The sequence below is a fragment of the Falco punctatus genome (genome assembly GCF_963210335.1).
Source record: "Falco punctatus genome assembly, chromosome: 5".
Lineage (NCBI taxonomy): Eukaryota > Metazoa > Chordata > Aves > Falconiformes > Falconidae > Falco > Falco punctatus.
The window spans coordinates 31,696,781-31,724,765 of NC_137584.1; the positions used below are offsets into that span (position 1 = coordinate 31,696,781).

General features: G+C 36.8%; 1 protein-coding gene across 1 annotated transcript in view; it reads right to left on the reverse strand.

Moving 5' to 3' along the window:
* NBAS (NBAS subunit of NRZ tethering complex) overlaps positions 1 to 27,985 on the reverse strand; it is a 186,875-nt gene that overhangs the window by 39,246 nt on the left and 119,644 nt on the right. Inside the window, exons 43-48 of the mRNA XM_080390504.1 lie at positions 24,425 to 24,675; positions 22,294 to 22,628; positions 12,094 to 12,309; positions 11,640 to 11,842; positions 2,593 to 2,682; positions 102 to 297 (exon numbers count right to left, since the gene is read on the reverse strand). Coding sequence (XP_080246630.1) covers positions 102 to 297; positions 2,593 to 2,682; positions 11,640 to 11,842; positions 12,094 to 12,309; positions 22,294 to 22,628; positions 24,425 to 24,675 — 1,291 coding nt within the window. The remainder of the gene's footprint in view (positions 1 to 101; positions 298 to 2,592; positions 2,683 to 11,639; positions 11,843 to 12,093; positions 12,310 to 22,293; positions 22,629 to 24,424; positions 24,676 to 27,985) is intronic.

Below are 27,985 nucleotides of genomic sequence, written 5' to 3' on the forward strand. Positions count from 1 at the left end.
CATCATGTATCACAATCATAAATTGCAAACCACAATTTCATCATATAATCCTTGCATAAAAACAGTCTTAAGCTAACATTTATAGCAATCAATATTAATACCTTTGTTTCAGGCCAGCAAGCTCTGAGAACAGCTTGTGTCCTGAAGTACACAAGTAGCTTGCTATCCTCATCACTGAGATGGAAGGCTTGCTCCAAAATTTGCAATACTCTGATGCGAGGCTTCACTGCTAAAGAGTCATCACCACAGAACGGTCTCAACCACTCCAGGAGGTCATCTGAAGAAACTACTTTCTCCCTGTAATTAAACAATACTGTGTTAAACAGTCCTTGGTAATCCTAATGAGAGTACTGCATGTATTTTCAAAGCTGTTAACAAGCACATTCAATGCATAACAAATACGTAACACTAGAAATGAAAGAGCTCACTTCTGTGAGACTGCAGAGAAACTAGCCTTTGTAAATCAGGTGCCTAAAGCTCAGTTGTGTAAGAACTTTTTTTGAACTTCAAATAACCATGTAATACCATAGAAATCCATCTATACAGTTACATATTCTCCCATATCTACCTTGCCTGCCAACTGTATCGTTGTGCTGGATTTCTGCACCTGAAAATGCAAGCCTTTTTATAGTGTCTGATCCTGATCAATGCCTGTACTTCCATGCCATATGACTTTATGGAAAACCACCTTGACTGCCTGCATTTTAAGTATGACATTTTAATATGTGATGCTTATTCATATTGCCATATATTTTCTTTCTTGCCTTACAAGTCCCTTCTTTAAACACCACATACACAAATTAGTTTCTCCTGATTGTAACTCTAGTAATTTCTTATTCTTTTTCTGGGCCATCTCTAGCCAGCTTGATTTTTATATGTTATAGTATGATGATTAAAAATGCCCATAATCCCTAGAAAGGGAAAAAAAAAAAAAAAAAAAAAAAGCGCTGTTAAAATAAGGTTTTGAGGTTTTCTGACTTGGCTAATTAGAAAAATTAGAAAAACTCTTAATTAAATAATCTGATTCAAAAAGTATATTATATTGAATACATTCTAACTGTGTGAAAGCATTTACAGTTCAGATTACCATGAACTCACCAACCAGCTAGCAGCTGCAGACAGAATCATCTGTTCTGAACTTAGAGTCTATAAACTAGCATGTAACAAATCAGTAAATGCTATTCTGCTATCTTTCAGTATTATTTTAAACTAAAGCTATTTTTTTTTCTTAAAAAACATTTCAAGAAAGTGGTTCCAGGTGGAGTGTGATTTATAACTAATGTTCCCTTATTTGTCTTAACAAGACAGATGGGAAAGTAGTATCAGACAGAAAACACCAATTTAACCTGTCTTACAGCCCTGAAATAATAAACATTGACAGCTTAGGTTTTCATATTACATGGATTTCAATTTTACTTAGGCTTTATATTGTCTGCTTGATGCTGTTAGCTCAGAACTTCAGCTAAATTAGACATGCCTCTGCTGAACAGGTGGCATTCAAACTGTAAATTAAAAGCTTGGGAATTAAAAGGACCTGCTGGAATATTTCAGTTTTGTAGAGCTCACATTTGATGTTTATATATGTTTTCCTGAGGGAAAGATTTATATTTTTTAAATTTAATAGCTGAGATTTAAGTCAATAAATAAGAACAAGTATTTAAATGAATGTAAGCTATCCCTTGTAATCACAATGACTTTCACTCCAGCTTACTGTTTCAGCAGTTAAACGTTGATGAAGTACACAAATAAACTCCAGAAAATTAATCTCAGAATAAAATAGTACTGACTCTCTGGTTCTACCTTAAATATTGCAAATGAGATTTACTGTAGATTTTGACATCAATTCAGTCTACTTCAGTATCTAATATTTAACTAATTTAATGTCAGTGGAGAAGCCTCCACACAATAGTGTAATTGTTTTTTGTGGCTAGCAGAGAGTATAGGGTTTTATTATTATCATCATACATGAGTTTATATGTCTGGAAAGAAAACTGTGTTGTTTTGTTGTGCTTTTTTTTTTATTCTTTCTTGTCTTTAGTAGAAATGCAATGGAAAATGTCAGTGAGACATACAGACCATTATGTGACTCGAAACCAGAACACAGCCAAAACATGAGGGGGGAGGGGGGGGGAATATGCAGTGAAGCATCATACAGCATTTGTGGAATTGTTTCTGCACTATACTTTACAAATACTGACAAATTTACCTATCTAAATTCAGATATCTGAAAGTGAGTAATTATTATTTGTAATTTTACCTTCTAAACTAAAACAGAAGCAGTAAAGTACTCCTGGTAGATACACAGTCTGCAATAGTCACAGCAGAAGAAACATTTTCTCAAATCACCGTAATACATGCTTATCTAAATTTTATGTTCGTTGACTTAATGATCAAATAAAGGCTTCTGTCAGGGCTCATATTTTGAACCTGACGGCAGACTGTTCCAGAATAAAGCCTCAGAAAATTAAGTGCAATCCCATTATATACAACCATGAAGAAAAAATCATCCATATTCAGTATTGTACCTTCACTGCTTTCATGAGAAGTATCTTTCAAAGTCTTAACCAAAGAATCCATACAGGAAGTTCTTACCCTTTCTCCACACTTGCATGCACTGCAGAAATGATGCCTTCCAGGGTTCCAAGTGGATCTGTCACTGATGTAGATGAGTCACTGTTTCCACTGTTATGGGAAGACATAAAATTACCATTAAAATGGTCCTTGATATCGTATCCAATTCTACCCACTTCTAGGATTTACATGATTTGTTCAATAATTACAGCACTTTCCCTACTTAAGTGGTACCTTTATTTTTATGTCAAAGTAATGTGAGGAGCACCAAGAGCGGGAAAGAGAATTACTAAAAATACTTAAGTGAAACTTGAAAGAAAAAAGAATAACTAAAATGGAGCACTTCTAACACAGATGAGGTCAGCAAAATATACACATGTAGGCTTGTTAACTTAAAGATCTCATCAATATTGACTAAACAGATTAAAGGTTACACATAAATGTCACCAGCTTTTCTTTTCAAGTATCACTATTGGTTTAAACCAACTTGACTGTAACCTGAGTCAACAGAATCCTATCTGCTGATTCATCAGATGTCTTCCCCCCCATCCTCAGGTTTTATTTTTAGTTGGATCAACCAGGTTCATGATTACCAGAACAACAAAATTAAGAAGCATGGAGTACATGGTCAGGAACAGCATGTGGGAAAGGGAAGGGTCAAATCACCCATGAAATGGCATCCACTATGCATGTGTAGGAATGGAAAAAATGTGAATTATGCTGCCTATCACACATTCCAGTTACAATAAAGTGTTCTGCAGGTCAAAAGGTAGTAAATACTGGAAAAAAAACATTCTGGTAGGAAAAATAGTTTCACTCATAATGCAATGAAGTAACATTTTCTGCTAAGATTTTCAGCAAAACAAACCTAAGATATGACTGGGTGCTGAAAGAGGGAAGGATTTTGCACTGGTACTCCAGTGAAGCACACAGTGTCTCTCCATGGAAACCACTGCAGTGGCAGATGCCTGGATGAACTACAAAAACAACAGGTTTGCCCCTCTAGAGTTTGTCAATGCTGCATTAAAGAAAGAGAAAGAAAGGCAAAAAAAAAAAAAAAAAAAAAGAAAGAAAAGAAAGAAAAAGTTCCAAAGTTAGTTTACTAAAGGTGACTCAAAAACCCAGGGATGAAGCGTATTTTCTCTACAGTTCATCAGTATATCAAAACTCTCCTGCTACTAAAAATGTCAGCCTCTTCCTATATGATCTCTTAATAAGAATGAATACATGCCCAGACTACCCTGACCACTCTGTCTAAAGCCAAAAATACACTGCACAGCTGACAGGAATGTGTAAAAACAACTGCAATTACACAACTTTTTTGTCAAGTTACGAGAGTATTTATAATTCTGTCATTTGTTACTTCAGTAAGATAAATAGATTGCCTAAAAGATTATTATACTCTATGGCATAGAGACCTGAATTTTTCTAAACTTTAACATCTTCCTGCATTCAGAACTTCTAACTTTTCTGGGTTTATTTTTATCTTAAATAGGAAACCAGCACTTCTGTGAACAACACTAGATTTAAGACCGTGTGACTCCACTCAGAACAGATGAAAGATCTGTTGCATGACGAAACCTTAGTATATTCATTTTACATTTATACTGCACTCATAAGTTTGAAGTAGGAGTAGAAAGTTCATAACACCTCCTTTTTCTCAAAAAATACTGTTATATATGAATATGATAGTATTGCCATTCTTAATACCAATACTATCATATGGCAGCTAAATAAATTTTAAAGGACTGAAGTTTAAATCTAAGTGTTTCCCTAAACATCTTCAGAATATTTGGAAACAAGCGAATTATAATTTATAGTACAGAAATATCCAGTATTTTAGACTCCTGAAAAGCCATGTGTGTCCAAAAGATAAAAATCTATTTTCACCAAGCACATAAAAAAAAAGAAAGAAAAAAAAAGTGTATTTTTCACAGAAAAGGAAACTCAACAGATCTGAATGCACTGGGGGGGTGGGGGGTGGGGGGGGGTGGGGAATGAATTACATTTTTCATTAAGATTACCAATACTGCAGTAGTGTGAAAGTGGTAGAAAGAACAGCAGTATTAAAGTAATCATTTTACACAAGCAGTACACAAGCAGCTACATGCATTAGGAGATGGTTTCAAACATGTTTTAAAATAAAACAAACTAAGAAAGTTTAAAATATGTTCCCAGACTGAAGACAGATATAAGCTTCTTCATCAACATTCTATTTACAGGACAGATTTAAATTTTCCTGTATTATTATGCTTTTTGTGGGTTTTTTTCAATTAAGTTTGTAATAAAAAGACATCTATAAAGGGCAATAATGACATCTTCAAAGAAAACTGGAATACGTACAAAGCTTGCATACTAAGAAGAGAATCATGATTGAAACAGAAAAAGACACTTGCTGCCCTCTAGTACTTAAAGGGGGCTTGTAGAAAGATGGGGACAAACATTTTAGCAGGACAAGGGGTAGATCGAAGTCGGGTTGGACAGGGCTCTGAGTAACCTGAGCTAGCTGAAGATGTCCCTGCTCACTGCAGGGGGGCTGGACTAGGTGACCTTCAAAGGTCTCTTTCAACCCAAACTATTCTATGATTCTATGGACTACAGAAGTGGAGATCTTACAGCTCTACTTACCCTAAATTATCTTTAGTATACATTAAGCAACTTATATATCAAAGAGACTGCCCAGCAATACTTTTATTTTGGATATTGAGAGTTTTGGACCTGCTTTTCAAAACGCCTTCATATCTCTCATTAGAAATGAAGGCCATTAGCTCCTATCACAATCAGGCTCTGAACATCTCAAAAACACTCAAGTCAAAAGAAACATATGTAAAATTAATGGATGTTTCTGAAAACAGAAAACCACTGTTTCAGACAATACATCTGTGAAACCAGTTTTCAAGTACAATACATATATGAACATTTACAGAAAGCTTCGATTTTGTTATACACAGGCAGGTACTATTCTATTAAGCAGGGGGAAAGCATAAAAAAGGTGAACACTAAGCAGTAAGTTACAGTTCTCTAGAACAAGAAATTATTTTTGAAAGAAATTTGCAAAGATTGAAAGCTAGCACTCTTTTTTAAGCTTAATATTGCCTTTACTGCCTAATGGTTAGAGAAACCAAAACGAAATTACAGCTCACGAGACAAATAATCATGTCAAGTTTCTACAGATTGTTGCCTTGTTCTTTTCTTAATTATTTAATTAATGATTAGAAATAAGCAGCTACTAACAGAAACAAATATAATTAAGGAAGGATTAGTCTTCCACACAGATTATATGCTATTTTATGCATGTTCTAAGCAACAGAACAGGGTTCAGTGTTCACTTCAAAACTCCTAGGTATGAGTCTGGTGTAATTACACTGATAAAGGCTTATTTTGATTTTAGTTCAGCTTCAGAAAAAGTGATGCATATTTAATCAACTTCCTCAAACACAATAAAGTACAAAGAATGCTTGAAAGGAGAATAAATTAACTTCAACTAAATCTTTTAACCTAATTACAGTATCATTGAAAATACTTGATATAATCTTATTTCTCCAGCCTTATTTTCCTCTTTCCGTGTTTCCTGTAAATCTCAGGAAAATAAGAAAATAAAGTATCATTGGTATGAATGTTCAAAGCTGGGGAAAAAACTCATAATGCCAAATGATCATTACAATCAGAAATATTATTCAATTATGATATCCAAGTTACAAAATTAATCTGTATGACCCCTGCTCAAGTGAGATGAGATAGTAAAAAAAAATGGCCTTTTTCCTTCGAAGTTAGCTACGCAGTCTAATACAAGCTGGTTTTACCACCATCATGAAACACTGGCCATTAAACAAGAACTCAATATTTCACCAAACCATTCTTGCTCGCTGCCTGGTGAATACTTCCAAAATTCCAAGAAATGCTACATCCAGGTGAACACCTAAGATAAGGCATTTAGGAGCTGCAAATGAAGGAGGTCATAATTTCAACAGATGATCTGTCTTCCCTGACTAACAAACCATGAACTAGGTCATGGATCATGGAAAGTCTCTAGTGTGTCATGTGAGTAATCTCGGGTAATGGATTAAATTGAATCTTAAATAAGTCTAATCAGACTACCATCGTTACCAAAATCTTTTGGGTTTTTTTCACAAGTGCATGATTTCTACCGAAGAGGCAACTGATCTTTATTTATAGTAGCCGTTTGCATAGACAAACAAGGAAGTGCCCCATACAATATACGTATAAGTATGCAGATGTGCTCTGCTGGAGAGATTTTATACATACCACTGCAAGAGCTTCTACTTTGAATTTCATATGCCAGAATTAGAGAGTCAAGGAGATGAAATTAGTTAACAGAGCTAGACAATACTGCTCCTGAAATCACAATATAAGTACATAATATTAGGCAAATAATTGCATTTTTTATTTAACAAGAAGTCTGGTTCTGAGAAGGTGTCAGAATCTAAGCCTGTGATACTGTATGCTGTTGAAAAATGAAGCCAAAAACTAACTTTTCTAATCTTTCACAAAAGCAATACTTCCTAGAAGGTTCTTCTGCAATAGTCGGTAAATATACTAGTAACAAAAGATGTTTTACTGTGTTTGAAGGGGGGTTATAGTTATGAAACTGAAAGAAAAGATGCATATTTTCAATCACAGAAGCGGTGGATTGACGCTTGACTTTCAGGGGAAGCACTGACGCTACCATGATTTTTCACATCCATACAGGACTATTTCACTTATAGATACAATACCTTAAGTCACATTCCCTGTCACCATAGCTACAGAAAATCCAAGTTCAGTGTTATAACCTTACAACTGCTACTGTGAAGGTTAATTGTCAAAGAAGGAATTTTCCAACTCTATTTCTTTCAAAACTATTGTATAAAACAGCCACATTGTATAACATATCAAAGCTCCAATACACAAACCTGAAGAGTTTTCCCTTGAAATGTTTCATTTATTGAACAGTATTTTGTAATTCCAGGTACGCGTACAAGACTACTTCTTTAATTACCGTTTTTGCCTATTAACCTTGACATGCAAGTACTGGGCAAAATGTAGTTAATAAGTTTTCATTTGTATTATGTTCTAGCCTGAAAGCTAACATCTGAGCATACAATAGACATGCATCCAGCTTTATTCACAGCAACCACATTAATACCAGCAGGCTTAAGAGATGCCAAGCAACAACCTTTCTTTTAATAGCCCCCTGTGTTTAGAGTGTTGCAACTTTATAATATTATCCTCTTACTGAAATTTATAATAGAGAGGATATTATTTCAAGTATTTTCTTTTTTACTTCATGCTCTATCATTGTAGTAGAAAACTTTCCACAGGTTAGTATCTGTTCATTTAGCATAGATGACATGAAAGGATCTTCCCCTTCCCCACAAAGGAAAAACAAAATCAAACAACAAACCAAAAAACCCAACCAAACAACAAAAACACACAACCATATTAGGTCACATCACACACCAAATGATTTTATCTGAAGCCTTCAACTACTTCTCCCATCTTTGCCATTACAGTTTTCTCTACCAGGGAGACAGACGTTCCCTTCTTTAGCGGAGAGTGCTGCATAGGAGTAATTGGTCATCATTTTAGCCCCAGAACTTTATATCAACTTGCCAACATTCCAGGCTTGCAATGCATACAAAGAACAAATATTTCAGTTCACAGGAAAATGTTGTTAAGCAGCAGAGTAGAAAGGAGAATTTTGATAGGTTTATCACACTCTGCATGTTAATGAGACTCATTATAGTTGAAATAACTCGACTCTGTGAGCTTTATATCCAGATGCATCACACTGTTATATTTCAGTCAGAAACAGCACAACGGTGATTATCTAAAGGCAAATTATTTTTCATCAGATGCACAAACCCAGACAAGAAAGACAGTATTACTTATGGTTCTTTACAAAAGCTCTACAATCATTGAGGATACTACGAATAAGCAACCGAGTGACAGGATAAATCCATTTTCTGCCAAATAAGACTGCAGACGCTTTGACAGGCTCCCTTCTTTTCATTTGTGACACTTCAGTCTGCTGTAATATATACATAGATGCTGAAGAAAAGGTAGAGCCATAGATTATTTTCCATGCTAGACTTGTTTCTCTATTTCTGGTATGTGCATTCAGGTCACCCGGCCCACATAATTTTTCTGCATGCATAAGAGCAAGATAAATTCCCAAAGTTTTATCTATCTAAACTGGTCTTAGAAGTGATAAAGTGTCTAGCAGCCATCTAACAACAGAATACTCTTTCACACTTGTTGCATGCCTCTTTGGATCAGAAATACTTTGGAAGAGAGTTTTGTATGAATAGTTAAATGAGAACTATCTGTTCATTTATCATGAATGACACAAAATCATCTCTTCCCCTCCCACCCAAAGGGGGGGGTGGGGAGTGGGGAAGAAGAGGGGGAAGAAAATATTTCTACTGAAACTACTAGGCTACAAATACAGTGCCATTTCATTTGGAATATTCAGTACATCAAAGACCCAGCCCAGAAGAGGCAACAGGTGGCAGTCAGAAATACTAAATCCATGAGAGCTTCCTCAAATGAGAAGAAAAAAAAATCCCTGATGAATTCATTTCATCTGACTGCAGAAGAAAAAAGCCAAAATAAATACTTCTATGCTGTTCTGAAGGAGAAAGAGCATCAAGGACAGAAAGACTCTTAAGAGCTCATTGATACTCTGTCAACAAGGGCGGGGGAGGGAGAAAAGAAAGAAAAATCTTGGGTTCCCTTCATCCTGGGAACGCAAATACTGACAGGGATATAGATGTAAAAGCCCAGAACTTCATTCTCTGCTTGCCGTCTTGATCATTTCACATCTCAGCTCTAGTCCAACAGCAATGGCAACCAAGTGTGCTCTTCGGTTAAGCTGTTCCAACAGAGAACAACAAGCCAGACGCACAGATTCCACTGCACTAAGTATGGGTCAGAATGCTACTTCCTTGGTAGGAAAGAGGACACATTGCACTTACCCTACTACCAAATTTTGTGGACTTCCACATATCCTAAATCTTGTTAAAGAACAATGGCACCTTCACAGACTCATTCAACCTGAACAAATCATCTTCAATGTACAGTTGCCTTTCAGTGTACAGCTCATTTGAGCCCCCAGACCACATCCCCTGTCACTTCACCACCCTAATAAATATCTTCAGTTTTGCTGTGGCAGGAAAAAGGTTGAAACTTAAAGGATAGTCTCACATGCCAAAGGAATTTTACAATCCCTATGACTACAAAAGCAGTCAAATCTCTTACCAAATCTTAACAGAGGGTGCTACAAATGACAAGCTGAGCTAGAACTGAAAACAAACAAAATCAAGGAAAAGCACCTTATTTCACTGAGAGGCTTTTCAGTGTGCTTAGCTTTCCCTCACCTGTGTCCATATCCTCACCGTGTCTGGGAACTGTTAAAAATACTTCTGTATGGATGCATTCAGTATTCCCAGAGATGACTACATTCTCCCAAATGCCAGACAAACTAAACAGTTTCAGCCTTAAACTTATGAAGAATAAGCCATGTCTCATCTGGGCTGTAAGACGTGGAAGTGCAGAGGCTGCAGCTAACCAAACAGGCAGGACTTCAACGCAGGACTCCTCCCTTGCCCAAGACATGACTAGTACTGGAGAAACTCACTGACTACAGTAGTTTTAGACTGTTTCTCACAAGCATTACAACTACGATTTGGAAGCAAGACTATAAAGAATATATACAACTAGAAGATCATCATATTCAAGTTAATTAAGACTTTAAGCTCGCTGTTAACAAGATTGAGTTGGTCAGCATCAACTGCATTTCATGTCCCTTTGTATCACCCAGGTCTCGCCTGGATCTCAACAGAGTTATTCAGGGATGTGTACATATAAACTGTGCGGAAGCTAGTTATTCTGCATCTTCTGTTCTCCTAGGGTGTCTCTCCATGATTTTAAAATATAAGGTGACGCAGGTTGCTGGGGCTGCATGAACAGGCTGGTTATTTGGTTTGTGTCATGCCATGAAAAAGACAATTGCTGAGGTTTGGGACTGTGAATCCCAGAAAAAGATGGAGATAAAGCCTTGTTTCTTGTACAGCATGTGGGATTGCTCATAATAGCATGTGGGATTGCTCATAATAGTGTGGCATTAATAATAGCAAGAAACAGCAACAATGGCAACAGTGAAACAGTTGAACAAAACAATCCCCTTCCTCACATTAGAAACCTATTTCTCTCCAAGAACTTTGCAGGTCAGGGGTTTTTAAAGGTATCATTGTTGCTTTTAAGTGCTGTAGGGAACAAAGCACTCATGCTTGCTTTTTAATTTGGAGATATGGTATGACACAAAGGGAGATGGAAGAGGAAGAGTAAAAACTCTATGAAGCATTCTTTATGAGAACAAAGAAGGATGATGTATAGCCTATATTTTAATGACAGATAAACATGTTTTTGAAAAACCTGCAAATAAAAACCAACCAATCAACACAGCCCCAAAAATACCCCAAAAAGTTATTCCAAGGATGGAAACTGTACTTCTTCCTGTAGGACTAGCTGTGTTCTAACTGCCATTGCTAGCCCTCTGCTGCCCAAATACCTGCATTAGGTACGCACCATTTCCAACAAACATTCCTTTTGACTCTGTTTAAGAGCAAAGAATTATGTGCAATTCTAAATCTGTCAAAAATTAACAAGTGCACGCACATGTAATGGAACATTATTATTAAGCCAAAATTTTTAACTAAAAAACACCCTCCAGTGAGTAGGATGAGTTCTGTAGCTTGCTTTGTTCAGATTGCCCAGGCTTCCCAAACTCAGAAAAATAAAACTGTCTTATCTGAATATGAAGTTATAGGTAAACATGAGCATAAATGATCCAAGAACTCATTTCCTGTTACCACCCAATTTTCTGCAAAATCCAGACATTCAAAGCAAACAAAGTACTAAAAAAAAAAAAAAAAAAAAAAAAATCAACCAACCAACAATATCCAAACCAATTAAAAAACCCCCAACAAAACAAAACAAACAAAAAAAACCCACAAAACAAAGCCTAAAAGAAAGCTTTTTTACCTCGATTAGGGCAGTGTACTTACCTCAATATACATACAATTTTTTTAATAGCACATTGGACAATATCTTTGGGAGAAAGACCTACATCTCCAACAGCCACTTGTAACAACTGTTGTATCATGTCCAGGGGCTGACCATCTATACACATAGCTACTGCTTGGTCATGGATTTTTTCTTTCTTTGACCTTGACAAATCATATAAATAACCATACTTCTGTACTGTATCCTGTGAACAGATAATTTTTAAACACAAATCAGCGTACTCTTTATTTACAGGGCTGTATCATTCAGAGTCTTTCTTTCTACCAAGACTGAACATACGCTATGAAAAAGTCAAGACTGATGGAAGTTAATTTTCAAAAACCAAGTCAACAAAAACAAAGATACAAATCATTAATAAAATACGATAGACTATTTATGTCCGTCACTGCTAGTCATGGGAACACTCCAAACAAGCATTTGATCAGTAATCATTACCTGTTCGCTGTTTTTCAAGTAAGCAATAAAACTATGAGTGAGGGTTTCCAGATGAGCAAGAGATTGTTGCAAGTGATCAAGAGTTTCTTCATAAGCAACTGATGGCTTTTCAGCATCTTCCATGTTCTCAGCAGGTTTTTTTCTTGATTTCTCATAAAGATGTTTGACTGCCTTAATAGCCTTCTTAGTCACTTCTATCCTGGCTTCAACTGGCAGCTGAAAGAGATTACTCAAATATTTAATCATTCATCATCTGTACACTACTATTTGTATTACAGCACGACCTAGAGGTTAGGTGGTTCCACTACTCTACAGCACGGCATACAACTAAATAAAGTATTTTATGAGAAACAACTTTATTTCTTATTAGTCATTTATTTAAAAATTATCAGTATTCCATTACATTCTTCTGTTGTCCTTTTTATTGATGTTGAATCTGGCTCATTTTAAGCCATTTGAAGCTTCTTTTCCCTAATAATGTTTAGGATTTTTGTAGACAGCCTTACAATCTTTGGTTTTTAATTCTGCATTGAGAGATATCTGAGGATCATTTTACAAGATTAACTGAAAATATCAAATGGCAAAAATTAACTTCATTTTATCAGGTTTAGGTCACTGTTTAAAACATATCCCTAAGATCACAATTGTAAGCAAAAACCCAATAGATGGTACACAAGTTTTAAATCAACCTATTTATATTACATGCTATACAAAACAGCAAGTTACTATTTTGAAAGACCCATACAACTAGATGTACCTAGCCACTAAACTTAAACAAGGAAGATTAGGGTTTAACATTGTATTTCTCAAAGAGTTTGAATTTTTACATGGAGTCATCATACATTCACTGAATGCCATTTTCCCCTACCCCTCCATCTAGCATGAAAGTGTTATTCCAGTGTGTCAGAATGGAATTTAGGACTTCAGAACAGAGCCTGGGCAATGATCACAGACTCCCAAGCTTCCAGAAACCAAGAGTATGTTGGAAAAAGATATAGATAGAAATACTCTTTATATAGACAGTACTTGCAGCAAACTGTTATGCTTTTAAGTCAGGAAAGACACAGCTTCAGCTTAAGTCCAAGTCTAAAACGCTATTTTAAAAAACAACGTATAATTTACTAGTTTATAACTTCCAAGTACATGTTGAAGCATGCTTGCAATATACTTTCTAATGGGTGAGGGTCTCCTCTGCCTAAACCCACAGCATTAGGTACTTTTACCATCAGGTGTTTAGTTACTGGAATACTGGACAAAGACATGCAATTTCAATCCTCAACTTGAAACACACAACAAATAGTAAACAAAGCTTAAATCTGTATGACCACTGAATAGGAAAGAGGCTGAATTACTACAGAAAGAGGAAAATTAAACCGTTATAGCATTGTTCATAAAAAAATCAAATTGATGTTTATATCGTGAATTAAACAATCTACTTGTAAAGCCACAGAAAACTTAATAAGGATTAGTTAGCGGAAAGTTTTATAGCTTATAGACTTTCCCACTCCCTCCTCCCTAAAAACACACAGTGAAAGAAGTATGGTTTACTCCTGTTTTTATGTACTGCTGCTGTAAACCACAATAATGGTCTACTGGACATTTTTAATGATGAAAGCAAAATGGGTGGACATTATTGTAAGAGCTCAGAAAACTTGCCAGTGTAGCAAGGTAAATACAAAGGGTACTTTACCATTGGGTTGCAAACGCAACTCAGTTCCATTCCCACCAAAAGTAATTAAGTACGATTTTGTTACTTTGAACAAGGTCTCAATATCAGGTTTTACACTAAGCAAAGGGGATATTCCTCACATCACATTAAAATTTAATGACCACAGATGGATCTATATATCCAGTTTGTAAACATGATAAAAGATGAAAACTGCTACATATTTTGTTTTTCTCCTTCTACTGTACATTGTAATGTTCAAAATGCAATTAAGAGAGATGCAAAAGGCAAACAATTTAAGTATTCCATCTAACTGTTGTATCCTAGAGAACAGTGTGAATATACTGCCAGTTTAGAAGTCATGTGCTTATGGCATCATACAGAATAAAGCATTAATAAACAAAAAACAGGCTTTTTCCAAGACACTTTTAACTTTGCATTCATATTTGCACAGTGCCAAAATGCAGCACTACAAACATGCTATTTCTCTGGTTATTGTATTCTAAAACATGAATGGTTATCCTGCATACTTCTAGTCAGTTTTAGTAATGAGATCTGGTAGCATACCTAGTGATTTAAAAAAAAAAAAAAAATGTAGCTTAGGGGCTAGTTCAATCTTTGCTTGCATGTGAAGTGAAGATTTATTTTTAAAAAGCTTTTAGAGTTTAAAAAGCTTTTTAAATCTATAGGCTGTAATGTGTAATGAAAAATCCTAAAAACCAGTTTTCTTTCATTTTCAAATCAATGAACATCACATACTATTTCAGCTCAACAGATTTCACTCCTCAGGGTAAAAACTCATCTCAAACCCATTTCCTTCTGAATATGTATTTCTTAATAAAGTATTGTACAAGTAACATTCACTTGCACATGAAGATATTGACCCTGCCACTCTTATTGCTAGTGATCAGCATGCAACTTTGAATGCTCTCCTTTTTAATGCCACAGGAACCTGGATCCCAGCAACGCTGAAACACTGAATCGTTGAGGTTGGAAGGGACTTCTGGAGAGCATTTGGCCCAACCCCCCTGCTCAAACAGGGCCACCTACAGCCAGCTGCCTAGTACCATATCCAGGTGGCTTCTGAGTGTCTCCAACATGGGAGACTCTACGACCTCTCTGCACAACCTGTGCCTGTGATCGGTTCCTCTCATAATGAAAAATGATTCCTGATGTTCAGATCAAACAGTTTGGTTCAGTTCCTATCTCTGCCACTAAAACCCAGCTCTACATATTGCACCAACCAAATGTCACCTATCCACAAGCCAATCAGATACAATAGAACGGAAAGCAAATTATGTTAATTCAGAAGCAGGTTACACAGTTACGAAGTAACAAAATCTGGTTCTCAATTCCTACAGGGGGTGAGAAAAAGAAGAGCAAAACCAAGAAAACTTGTGGATCAAGATAAAAATAGTTTAATACATGGAGAGGGTGGCAGAGAGAATGAACAAACTAAACCTAAGTGACGCAAAGGCAATCAATCACTCACCACCTCTCACAATGAGACCAATGCCTAGCCAATATACAAGCAGTAACCATCTTAAAAGACATTGTCCAACTCCGTTCATTACTGCTGAGCGTGACATTATGTAACACAGAACACAGCTTTGGCCAGCCCAGGTCAGCTGTTCTGCTTATGTCCCCTCCCCACTTTTTGCCTACCTGCAGCCTACTCAGGGCTGGGGTGTTGAGAAAAAGATAAAGCCTTGACACTGTGCAAGCAGTGCTCATCAGTAGCCAAAACACTGGTGTGTTATCAGTGCTTTCAGCCACAAATCCAAAGCACAGCCCCATACAGGCTGCTATGAAGAAAGCTAACTCCATCCCTGCCACACCCAGCACAGTTCATCTGGAGAATCACTGTGAAAGCTCTAACACCTGTAAGGAATCAGTTAAAGACTTTATTCATGAAGTCTCCTGTTTCGCAGTCTTGAAGTAGATTTAATTAAAATAACTATATTAATGGCAAGGCACAATAAAGTATCTTAAAATGTATTGATATTAGAAAAAGAGGTACTGTCAATACCCCTGAAGAAAACAAGGACAGACAAGACAAACCGACTGAACTGGAGCACAGAGATAAAAAGTGGCAGAAAGAAGCCAAGTAAATCTAAAGGTAATGTCTGAATGCAGTCATACTATGCAAGAACACTATTAACGCATTTCTTGTACATCTTCAGGCAATGTCATGTCCTGTCTTTTTCCGTAGCATTTTACACAGAGTTAAGCAGTGAGCCAGACAAAACATACTGAACATTACTTTGAGCTTTTTTTTTTTTTTTTTTCAAATTGAGCTTTCTATACAATTATTTAAAATAGCATTCAAAGTCATTAACATAGAAAAAAAAATGTAGGTTAATATCCAGTTGTAAGAGGTTCCCATTCCACAGCCATTTAGTGTGTGGTCAAAACACAGACATTGTATTCCTGCTTAAGCATGAAGAAAGTGGTCAAAAAAGCATTATTGACTCAGAGAAAATAAGAGTCAACCTTTAAATTATAAACACTGAGTTGCAAGTAGAGTTCCTCCTTTGCATCAGAACTTGAAGTTATAAAGGATGGAATAGTAAACTTACAATGTCATTAGCTATAGTTTCAATGAACAGGGCTGAGTCTACAGAAGACTGCAGGGAAGAATCTGTGTAAGGAAAAATTCCACTTCTCTCTATAGATGACACCACTGATTTTTATTCTACTTTTGCTGTCTAAAGCTGTAGTCTTTTCTTCTCAACCAACATATTGTGCCCATCCCCATTTGTAGTGGGTGTTCAATAATGAAAACACAGTGATTGAAAAAAATAATTGTATTCAGTTGTGGTTTTGTTTTTTGGTTTTGTTGTGTTGAGCTTTTTTTTCAGAGAACTGTTAGTCAACAAACATCAGGACAATGACCTACGAGCTCTGAAGCAGATGGTTCTTTGAAGACATAGCTATCTAGAACAATAAACAAAATGCTGGCAACAAAGGAATAGAAAAGAAAAAAAAACAAATTACCTATAATGCTTTACTCAGATCACACAAAGGGGAATAAACACGAAATAACCAAGATAAAGAAGCTGGTATGATCATTACTATAATTAAGAATCTATGAAGTCAGCACTAGTTAAAAGCAAACAGAGCTGCTGAAAGAAAAGAAGACAGACTCAGAATACAAGCAGTAGTTACACTGAATATCTGGAATATATCCCTTTTAGGGAGAAATCTGCTCCATACATGCAAATAGTTTAAGCTTACCACTATGGAGGTAGACTGAATTATTATTTAGTCAGAAAAACTGAAACAGTTATTGAGAATTAAAAGCATTTCTGAGTAGAGGTGCCACAGTCAGGAACTCTCTTCACTGGTTGCAGCAGTGAGCTGCTGTGGTCAAAAGATCAATATTTCAGTCCTTCAATGTGTGAAGAGGGTACTGATGAAGAGCAAAGGACTTCACCTGTTTCATTCACTGCAAATACAACCAGAATACTGCATCAATCTCTACCTTCTTTAACTAGAGACGGATGCTGATATACTGGATCCAAGGAAGAGTTGTCATAATAATGGAAGAGCTAGGGAAAAAAGAAAAGGGAACAACCCACACCTCACAAAAACCAAAAACACACAACAAGAGGGGGAAATTAAAAAAAAAAAAAGCAGAAAACTTTCCACGGTCAGTGCATTCAGTTTATCAAAGTCAAGTGGCCTCTGCTGAATATCTGACCGTGAAAGCAAACTTTGATGACTACCTCTTTAGTATAGCAGACAAAAGATCTATAGGTGGAATTTCAAAACTGGATAAATACAGGTTAGCATCTCTGCTCACACAGTTCCCACCACCCACTTTCACCACTTCTCTCAGCACTTAAGGCTGGGAAACTGAATCTCGTCTTCCAGGTAGTAGTAACTCATTTCTACTGATTGCAAGAAACATGGGAGAAAAGAATCTTTGAGCTCTTAGAGCTAAGAGCACCTAAAACCTCATCACACCCTAAGCTACAAGTCAGCATAACAATATTAGTTGCCCTTTCACAAATGCAAACTCCTCATCCATTTCTACAATTCAGACATTCTTGCAAGAGGGTCCAAGTGTAAGCCCAGTATGTTCCTGTCTTTCTCAGTAAGAACGAGAAGTTGCAGGAGTCAGCACTTAGTGCCTGTGTTTTCATTCCCTTTTGCACAATTACACATTCTGCTCCCAGGTTCTCTGCCATATCAAGGGACTCACACAAGTAGAAGCAGCGTCTTATTACTTTGCTGGCCCATCACCTACCTCTACTTACTACTGTTGATATATTCAAAGAGTGGGCGATATTCTGATGTCTGCTTCCTAAACTGCCACATGGTACCAGCAGCAATGGTACCCTTGAAGTTCAATTCATATAGCCTACACTGCTACACAGCCTACCTCCCATTACCCCTTATCACTCAAGACTTTTACTGATTGTTTCTGACAAGGAGGAGCTTTTAGATGCAGGTGCTGTTCCACAAGGGTAACAATGGAGTGCTATCTCATCACCTCCCTAGACTACACTCTCTCTTTCTCTCCTTTTCCCCCTTCCCCTTTTGAAATTTTGAGGAGGTAGGAGAGGCTGGGTGGTGTGTGTGCAGCAGTTTCTTTTTTTGTGTGTGTGGTTTTGTTTTGAGGTTTTTTGTTGCAAAGGGGGAAGGAGCTAATTCATCTTTCACCACTACTAAAAATCCTACTTAACACTACTTCACCTTAAGCTCCCTGTCAAGGTCCACTGAAGAACTCTGGAAATTTTCTGTGTACAAGAAAACTCTGCTGTCTCAAAGACAGCACAGATTATTTCATGATATTGACCATGGGCTTTCTGCAGTCCTTTACATATATTAACTATCAGAACTTCCATGAAATACAGGAATGTGCACCTGTTATGGGAATGGGAAACTGATATAATAAAGTGCTTGGCCACAGAACTAGGCTGGGAAAAAACTGCTGAATTAGAGATTAAGAACAATCACATCGCCAGTGCAGCCTCAAAACAGGATAAAACTAAGTAAAAGGTACAAGCCAAAAGGCAGCTTTTACATATGAAGAATTTTTCAGATCAAAGTTAGAGGAAAGAGATGTCTGAAAAACAAGTTTTCAGGTTCTGTAACAATAATTTTTCATTGTACACTTCCACTTGAAAATTGGATGGGATCCTGAGACAAAATTTGTTGCAAGCTAGTTAAACAGCTGTTTCTTTCCCAAACTCAGTGCAAGGGACACACTAAATCAACTGACCAACTGTTTCAAATACTTCTTGAGCATCTTTCATGCCCCAAAAGCTAACAGATTCCTGCTACAAAGTTCTGCTTGGGCACCAGCCACTATAATCCTGCCATCAATGTTTCCTTCCTGCTACTCCTACTCATCTTAAGAGACAAGAGAAACTGTATTAGAATCCTGAACAGAAATAAACAAAGGAAAAATAAACAATGTTTTTCAAAACAGAGCCCAGTGGAGGCTATCCACCCTCTCCCTGCACCGTTCATCTGGAATCTTGAAGTACTAAAGATACATTAACAGCAAGAGTTTCAAGTACTCACTAGCAGCAATCACAAGCAAAGACAGTATTTTCTTCTCATTAGACAAAAGTGATCCCCTGGCTATCTCAGTCCATGGTCAGGTCTGGCAAGTGGTATATCAGGGTAAGTGTCAAGTCTTTCCTGATAAGCATGAAACACTTAGTCCTAACATATGATAAAAAATATAAAAACACCTAAACAAGACAGTAGTTCCGCTGAACAGGCTTTAGAGAGAGACAGCTGATGGAACTAGTGATAAAAGGTGTCTAGCATGACAGACAGATCAAAGCATAAATTTTGTGCTGACAAAGCTTTTTGTTTTCCCAGGATTTCAATAAATTGTACATTTTTTTTCAACCAAATTTTGATATATACAGGTTAGACGGGTTCTAATAAATTTATACAAATATAATGAGAACACTAAAACAATATCCAACAAGGGAATAAATTGAAATTCACTTTATTAAACGTGGTGAATAAAGATCTCTAGAAAATGAGCACAATCTCGAATAGAGAAGATAAAGACACAAAAAAACCCACAAAATATCCTCTTTACCATCTTTTCATTTCAGATGAAGTTAGTAAATACATCTCAGGATCTTTCAATAAGGAAATATCTAAGAAATCTTATCTTTTTTGTGCTTGGCAGTACAGATACATAAGAACTCATGGGTAAAACTTTATGTTAGAAATATCCTTATAAGTAGGTTTCACTGGGCAAAAAACCTGCAGGCAGATCTGGTAATGTAAGTTACAGACACATAAGCACATTCTTACAATAATGGGCCTTCAGCCAGATGGAGATTATGACAGAGTTTATAATTTCTATTATTATAATGCCTAGAAATCATATGCACTGGCCCAGAATGCTTCTCTGTGGAGCATCCTATTCAGAATGCAGAAACCTGGTACTAAACACAGGCATGTGGCACCGTGAATTTTAGGGTGAGCACAAATGAAGTAAGTAAATATAACCACCCTGATATCTGTTGGACAGGCAACACAGTAGGGCATAGGTAATCCAGAAGATTCTTGGAATGTGTTGATGATAGCTTCCTTTTCCAAGTGATAGAGGAGCCAACAAGGAGAGGTGCTATGCTGGACCTTGTTCTCATTGACATGGAAAGGCTGGGGGGAAATGTGAAGCTCAAGGGCAGCCTTGGTTGCAGTGACCATGGTAGAGTTCAAGATCCTTAGGGCAGCAAGGAGGGCACGCAGCAGGCTCACTACCCTGTCCTTCAGGAGAGCAGGCTTTGGCCTCTTCAGGGATCTGCTTGGTAGAGTACCATGGGATAGAGCCATGGAGGGAGGAGGGGCCCAGGAAAGCTGTTTGGTATTCAAAGATCACCTGCTCCAAGCTCAGGTGTGTGCATCCTAACAAAGAGGAGGTTGGGTGAAAATACCAAGAGGCCTGCATGGATGAAGAAGGAGCTCCTGCACAAACACAAAAAGGAAGCCTATAGAGAGTGGAAACAAAGACAGGCAGCCTGGGAGGAATGCAGAGACATTATCTGAGCAGCCAGGGGCCATGTTAGAAAAGCTGAAGCCCTGATAGAATTAAATCTGGCCAGGGATGTCAAGGGCAACAAGAAAAGCTTCTATAGGTACATCAGTGATAAAAGGAAGACTAGGGAAACTGTGGGCCCTCTCTGGAAGGAAACAGACCTGGATAAGGCTGAGGTACACAATGACATTTTTGCCTTGGTCTTCACTGGTGAGTGCTCCAGACACACTGCCCAAGTTACAGAAGGCTTGATAACCAAGTGGAGAGTGATGATGGGTAGCATTCCTCACGGGTCAGTACTGGGACTGGTGCTGTTTGACATCTTTGTCAGCAATATGGACAGTGGGATCAAGGGCACTCTGAGCAAGTCTGTGGTGCAGTCCATACACTGGAGCGAAGGGATGCCATCCAGAGGGACACTGACAGGATTGAGGTGGGCCCATGGAAACCCCATGAAGTCCAACAAGGCCAAGTGCAAGGTGTGGCACATGGGCGGGGCAATTCCCAGCACAAATAGAGTCTGGGTGGAGAATGGCTTGCGAGCAGCCCTAAGGAGAAGGACTTGGGGGTGCTGGTGGACAAGAAGCTCAATATGACCCAGCAAAGTGCGCTTGCAGCCCAGAAAGCCAGCCATATCCCGGGCCATATCAAAAGAAGCATGACCAGCAGGTCAAGGGAAGTGATTCTTCCCCTCATCTCCACTCCCATGAGACCCCACCTGGAGTACCACATTCAGCTCTGGGGTCCCCAACATGAGAAGGACATGGGCCTGTTGGAGCAAGTCCAGAGGAGGGCCAGAGAAGATGATCACAGGGCTGGAGCACCTCTTCTATGAAGACAGGATGAGAGAGTTGGGGTTTTTCAGCCTGGAGAAGAAAAGGCTCCAGGGAGACCTTATAGTGGCCTTTCAATACTTAAAGGGGGCCTGCAAGAAAACTGGAAAGGGACTTCTTACAAGGGCAGGTATTGATAGGACAAGCGGGAATTTAAACTTTTAAACTGAAAGAGGGTAGATTTAGTTTAGATATTGGGAAGAAATTCTTTACCATGAGGGTGGTGAGGCACTGGAACAAGTTGCCCAGAGAAGCTGTGGATGCCCCATCCCTGGCAGTGTTCAAGGCCAGGCTGGATGGGGCTCTGAGCGACCTGGTCCGGTGGAAGGTGTCCTTGCCCACGGAAGGCGGTTGGAACTAGGTGTAAGGTCCCTTCCAAACCAAACCATTCTGTGATTCTTTCAAATACACAGGAAGAATACCTTACTCTCTGCTGAACCAGAATACAGGGACTTTGTGGTTACATCAAGAACTCTCTTATCCACAGAGTTAACTCCTCTAACTGAACAAAAATGTGGTTTTATACTGGCAGTCATAAAAAGAAGAGGTAGGCAGATAAAGGTAGATTTATGAATTTATTTTTTAAAACTGTAAAATGAAAAATCTCCTGAGACTTTCTTCTTTATACTACATTGAACTGTACCTCAGCTGAGGCCTGTAATTCTTCAAATATGCCTGCTTACCTTTGTGACAGCTTTTGAAGAAAATGTGATTTCATCGATAAGAGTGACAATATCATCTGGATCAAGTCTATCGAAGTACTTTGAACACATATCATATGCATGTAGCCACTCATCCATGGTTTCTGGTGTTTTTTTAATGAGATTGTGATCGCCATTCCAAAAAAGTTTTTGTAACCAGACAGCATAAATAGAGCTTGGTGACAGCATGCTGCCATCTTTTTTAGGAATTTTGGGAGCCAGTTTGGAAATAGACAAGACATTTTGACTTGTAAGGACAGACTCCAGTGTTTCCAGTGGGTTTTCATTTTCATCTGTTAGTTTTTTATAATTAAGACCTATTGACAGGACAAGAAAGAGGCAAAGTACAAGTTATTCATCATTAAATCTACTCAAACTCTACATTTATCTGTAAAACAATCAGTACTAAACCAATAGCTGCAGAACTAGAAAGACTACTCCATTTCCTTTTACAATCACACATACTGACAGACTGGGAAGGAAGACAGATCTGTATAAACTGCATACATATAGCACTGGGATTTTATGATGTCCTGATGGTGTGTGAAAACTCTCAATCCCGGGAACACATTTTAACATTGCATATCAACACAAACTAAAAAAGCAGATTCTCAAAGAAATAAGAATACATATATAGTATATAGAATCACAGTACTATTTTTTTTTTTTAATATAAAGCCTGGAAAGCCTTATGCACCTAATGACATAAGTCTTCATTAATTAAAAAAGATGCATTCTGATCATGTAACAATTGGTACTTATTATCTATCTTAACAAAAATGCAAGGCACTGACCACAAGTAAATTAAGTAAGGGCAACTAGAGAGAGGACACTTAGATCCATTTACATTAGTATCTCTATAACAGAAGAATCTGTTACTACTTTGGTTTCTACAGGAACAAACCTCTTGCAAGTTATCCTAGCAACAATACTATTTTATTCTCTATATCTATAATTCCCAAGAGAACTGACTTCTGCTGCCATCTTTTCTTTCATATATTTAGGGCTTGCAACCTCTACAAACACTTTAATGTTGTTCCTTGATGTCTACCTGTAAACTATCTTGAACACTGAGAAGTTTAATTAAGGTTATAATAGAATAGATTTAACTATTTAATAGATTTAAAAGTGACTAATTTGTGTCTGGTATATAGTTCTAGGATTATTTTTTTTTTTTTTAAAGCAACATTTAAAAATAGGTTTCAAGGCAAACAGTAACTTCTTGACAATTTTGTCTTTGACAAGTATCATATTACTTGAGTGTTTAAACATATCAATAAGAACTGAAGGTAACCCTTCTTTTCACAAAAACATTATTGCCTTTTTTTTCTGCAATACATGAATTTAGGCATAATCTCTCCAAATTCTGCAGTAACGCTAGTGTCTGATACAGATGAGATTCCAGTATTGAACAATTAATTCATCCACAGAGCAAATAATCCCATACAGTGTGTATTTTACGTTCTGAAACTGGATTTGGAGTTATTCAACTGATATTCAAGATACTGCTAATATGTGACTAACAAACAAACTGAAATGAGTATTCACAATTTCAGAGTGCTTTCTAGCTGCTCACTTTTATAGGCACAGTCTGATAATGTAGGAAGACAAATAATGCAGATCTCCAAAAGCAGATGTTAATATCAAGGATAACATGCAAAGTAAAATTACCCTCTTTAAAACAAACAAATGCTTACAGTTCCTAATACATTATGCAATTCAGACTTTTGAAAGGTAAACTGTTAAGTTCTTGTGAAATCCATGTTAAAATTGCAGTGTTAAAAATTACGCTCTATGCGGTCTGTATTTTTTTTCTTTAAAAATTAATTGTGAACCACTACCAATAATATTGATCTGCACCAACAGAAATCTGGTTTCACATATTTTTTGCTTGTTGTGACTGAGTAAATTAAATTTCCAGTAATACAAAGAGAAGGAATTTACTCCTATAAAGGTATGACTAACCTACTAAATTACTTGTATTCATCTGATATGCTCACTTTATTTTTTTTTTTAAATCTGGAAGGTATAAATTAAATAAACAATCATGTCAACACTCACATAACGGAACAATAAATATAGCTAAAAGGAAAAGAAACAGGAATTCTCCTACCTGGTGCAACTGCTTTGAATTTTTTCAGGAGTCGGATATGAGTTTCAGGTTTAACAGCATGCTTCACCACTTCTGCGCAACCACAATTTTCAAGGAGTGTAAAATAATAAAGCAACCGCTGGTGATCTCTGCCTTCAATACTTGGGTAAACATATTTAACCATGTGTTCACATAAGGCTTCAGGACTGTTTTTCAAAGTTTCAAATAGAGCAAGACTTTGTGCTCTTTCTTCTATTTCCAGTGTTGATAACCTGTGTTTACAAATAATTTTGGCTTTAAAGGCTTGGATGTGCCATGAAAGACTCTTCAGCTGCACACTTGGGAGATAGGACAATACTTTCCTTTGTTTAAGGTTCAACTTTGTAAGACATTTTGAAAGAGTAAGTATTCATTCATAAATACTTAGACAGCTGTCCATAAACAAAATCTAAGGAGTTCTTGTATTTCCTGATATTGATATCTGTTAACTTGGACTTACAAATTAAGGGTCGTGAACACTGAAGTAGAATTCAAAGCAGCATTTAGCTTAGAGAAGTGTAGCTATACGTAAAAGTAGACATATGCCCACAGTATTTGTACAGGAAGCCTTTTTTTAAAAAAAGGAAAAAAAAAAGTTACGCAACATCCAACCCACACACTCACCCACCCCCCAAAACCCCCTAAAAAAAACACCCACCAAAAAAAAACCCAAAAAACCAAACCCCAACAATCTGCAGCTGAATGATGACAGAAAATCCAACTGCTCAGTTAGTTCCCCAAACTATTACATTCTGTTTTCTGTAGTTGATAAGCAACGCTGTATGCCTTGATAGATATATTATCACTGAAAATTGGCTCTTGCCCACTAGTTAATCTATGTGACACTATTACGCATGCTTAGCATATATCATTTGACAGTTTTATCAAGTTGCTTCTCAAACTGTTATCCGTGAAAGCTTATGAAAATATCAGCAAGTCTTGAGTTGACCTCAGCCAAGCTCACTGCTTCAGGAAATTTTTTTCCTGACCCTTTTGAAAAGAATACATTAGCTCTTTCACAGCATGAATTCAGACACCTCCAGCTGACTACATAAAAGATAGCTGAATGCAATCACTCCTTTTTTTCCCCAGCTGCAAGAAAAATATGTGCATATCAAAAAAGTCTCATCTTAAAGTTTACACCTTTCTCAACCGAAAGTTTTACCTAAAATTTGAGGAAAGAAGGAACCTACAAATGACCATCACCTTGACACTCCCCAGAGTCCAATAATATGCCACATTAGGTAGTACATTTCATTTGGAAATCTGATGTCTTCTAATCCCATTTGATTTTCTTCTACCTTAAAACTGATTAAATTAGAATTTTTACATCAATGTTTCCTGACTATAAATGCCACATATAAGTTAGTGTTTCTCTGATACCTTTTTCATTCCTAAAGATTATTTTCCTACAGCAAATACTACAAACACAACTTTCTCTCAGTTTAAAAATTACTCATTGATTTCTGAGAGAGACTAAGTTATTTCTGAGTTATTTTTACATCTAGAACCTACCCAGTTAGGTTGTCAACCTTAGAAGCATTATTTTCATTCTCTAAATTCTTGTTATTTTTTTAAGTGTTCTACCATATTAATGGCAATAAATACGATATTAATGGAGATAAAGTATCATTCACTCCTAGTATCAGACAAAACAGACACTTGGGCCTGATGTATTTCAAGAGTGTGATCTGAATATATTCTTCTGTCCACACCCAAAGTTCAAGCTAAGGGCTGGATGGACATTAAATTACACCAACAGGATCTACAGAGGTTTCCCATTTGTTTTTGGGGCAGAGGTGATGATAGATAGAAGCCTTCATTATGCTGTTCAGAAAGATTCTAGAATAACAGATTGTGTGACAGGCATATAAAATTTTCTGTTGCTTAAATCATAAAATGCATTTTATAGATTTTGGGGAATTAAATGTGCTAAGATTCTTCAAAAGAACCAATTAAATTCCCATAGAATTAAAAAAATTCTAAACAATTCTAAACATAACAAAAACATGTGATGTGTGTTTGTCATCAAGCAATCTAATAAATAGTTAATACAAACTATGTAAGTGCTTCTTTTGAGCTTCTCCCTATTCAAAGTGGCATACAAAAAGACTGCATATTTTGTTAAACAGATTAAGTCTTATAATAAACTTCTTTCTAGTTTAGAATGAATGAATAACAAGGAATGCATTATTAATGCCACAATCCCAAGATTAAAACATATTGTAATGGCCATATGCTGTCAATCAACTTTAAAATGGAATTATGATAAAACAAAAACATGTTCAGCAGCATATTATGCTATTATACACCAATTTTTAAGATTTTTTTTTTAATTTCATAAGGGAAAAGGTTGCCACTTTGTACTTCAGCGATTTCAGAATTGTATGAATACTAACTCATGGAGGACAAGAACAAAGAAGATGACAGAAAACTGTTACAAAATACCTTAGGTAACATTTCAGACCCAGACAAGTCAGCTGGCTCTTTCACATTTACCCCAGTGTTGTCATGTTTATATCCTGACTATGTATTTTGTTTAAATAATTTAGCAGCATCAACATTTAGAGGGTATGACTTCTCTGTTTTCTGGAGGAAGCAAAGAAAATCTCAGAATGCTACTTCATCTTCTCAGATCTTGCACCCAACATCTATCAGGCTTTAGGTTTTATGCCTTATGTTTTATAAAATGTTCTAATGCTTTTTAATTAATAGTTAATGTTAAGAGAGGTACAAATACTGCTGCCAGCTAAAGCTACTTTCACAATTCAAAATCTGAAACAAACTAGGCTAATTTGATCATGGCTGTCGGAACAGTAGATAAAAGCTGCTGTATTACACAGGGGGCTCTACATCACTGTCATCTGAATGCACTATTCAAGCAAGTAGCTTAGTCTTCCACTGAATGGGTTTATTCATCTTTCAGTGGGCAAAAAGTACTTGTCTGACTGACAAGATGTCAAAGGTAAAAAAAAAAAAAAAAAAAGAACGAACAATAAGACAAGATCCTGGAACCAACTCTGGAATAGAAACAAAAAGCATCCCTCCCCATCATGACCCCAACATGCCAGGTCTGGTCTGCCATAATCTTGTAGGCTAGAACAGTTCCAAAGAAATACCGTAAAAAAATTGCTTCTACAAAAAAACTGAAACTGAGAATAGATGAATGATGGGAATGGTAAGCTCCAACACATTTATTTCCCTTTGCTATTATGCAGAAGGGATGTCAATAAATAGGAACACTTTTTTTTATTATTGCCCAAAAATGAATAATTATATAGAAACTATCAAGCTTCAGGACATATTCCAAGGGACTGTAAAAATAACTACAACGTAAGTTACTATCAGAAGAGAGCACTAAGCATTCAAAGCCATGGAAACCTAAACACTGAAACAGAAGTCACAAGTACAGTAAGACACATCTGGACTTTCATCCTTGCTTTTAACACCTATTTTCATGGCTGGTCACAAAAGCATCACATGTAAAAGACAAAAATTCCCAACTGTCACAACACAAGAAATATGAAAACATAAACCAAATTC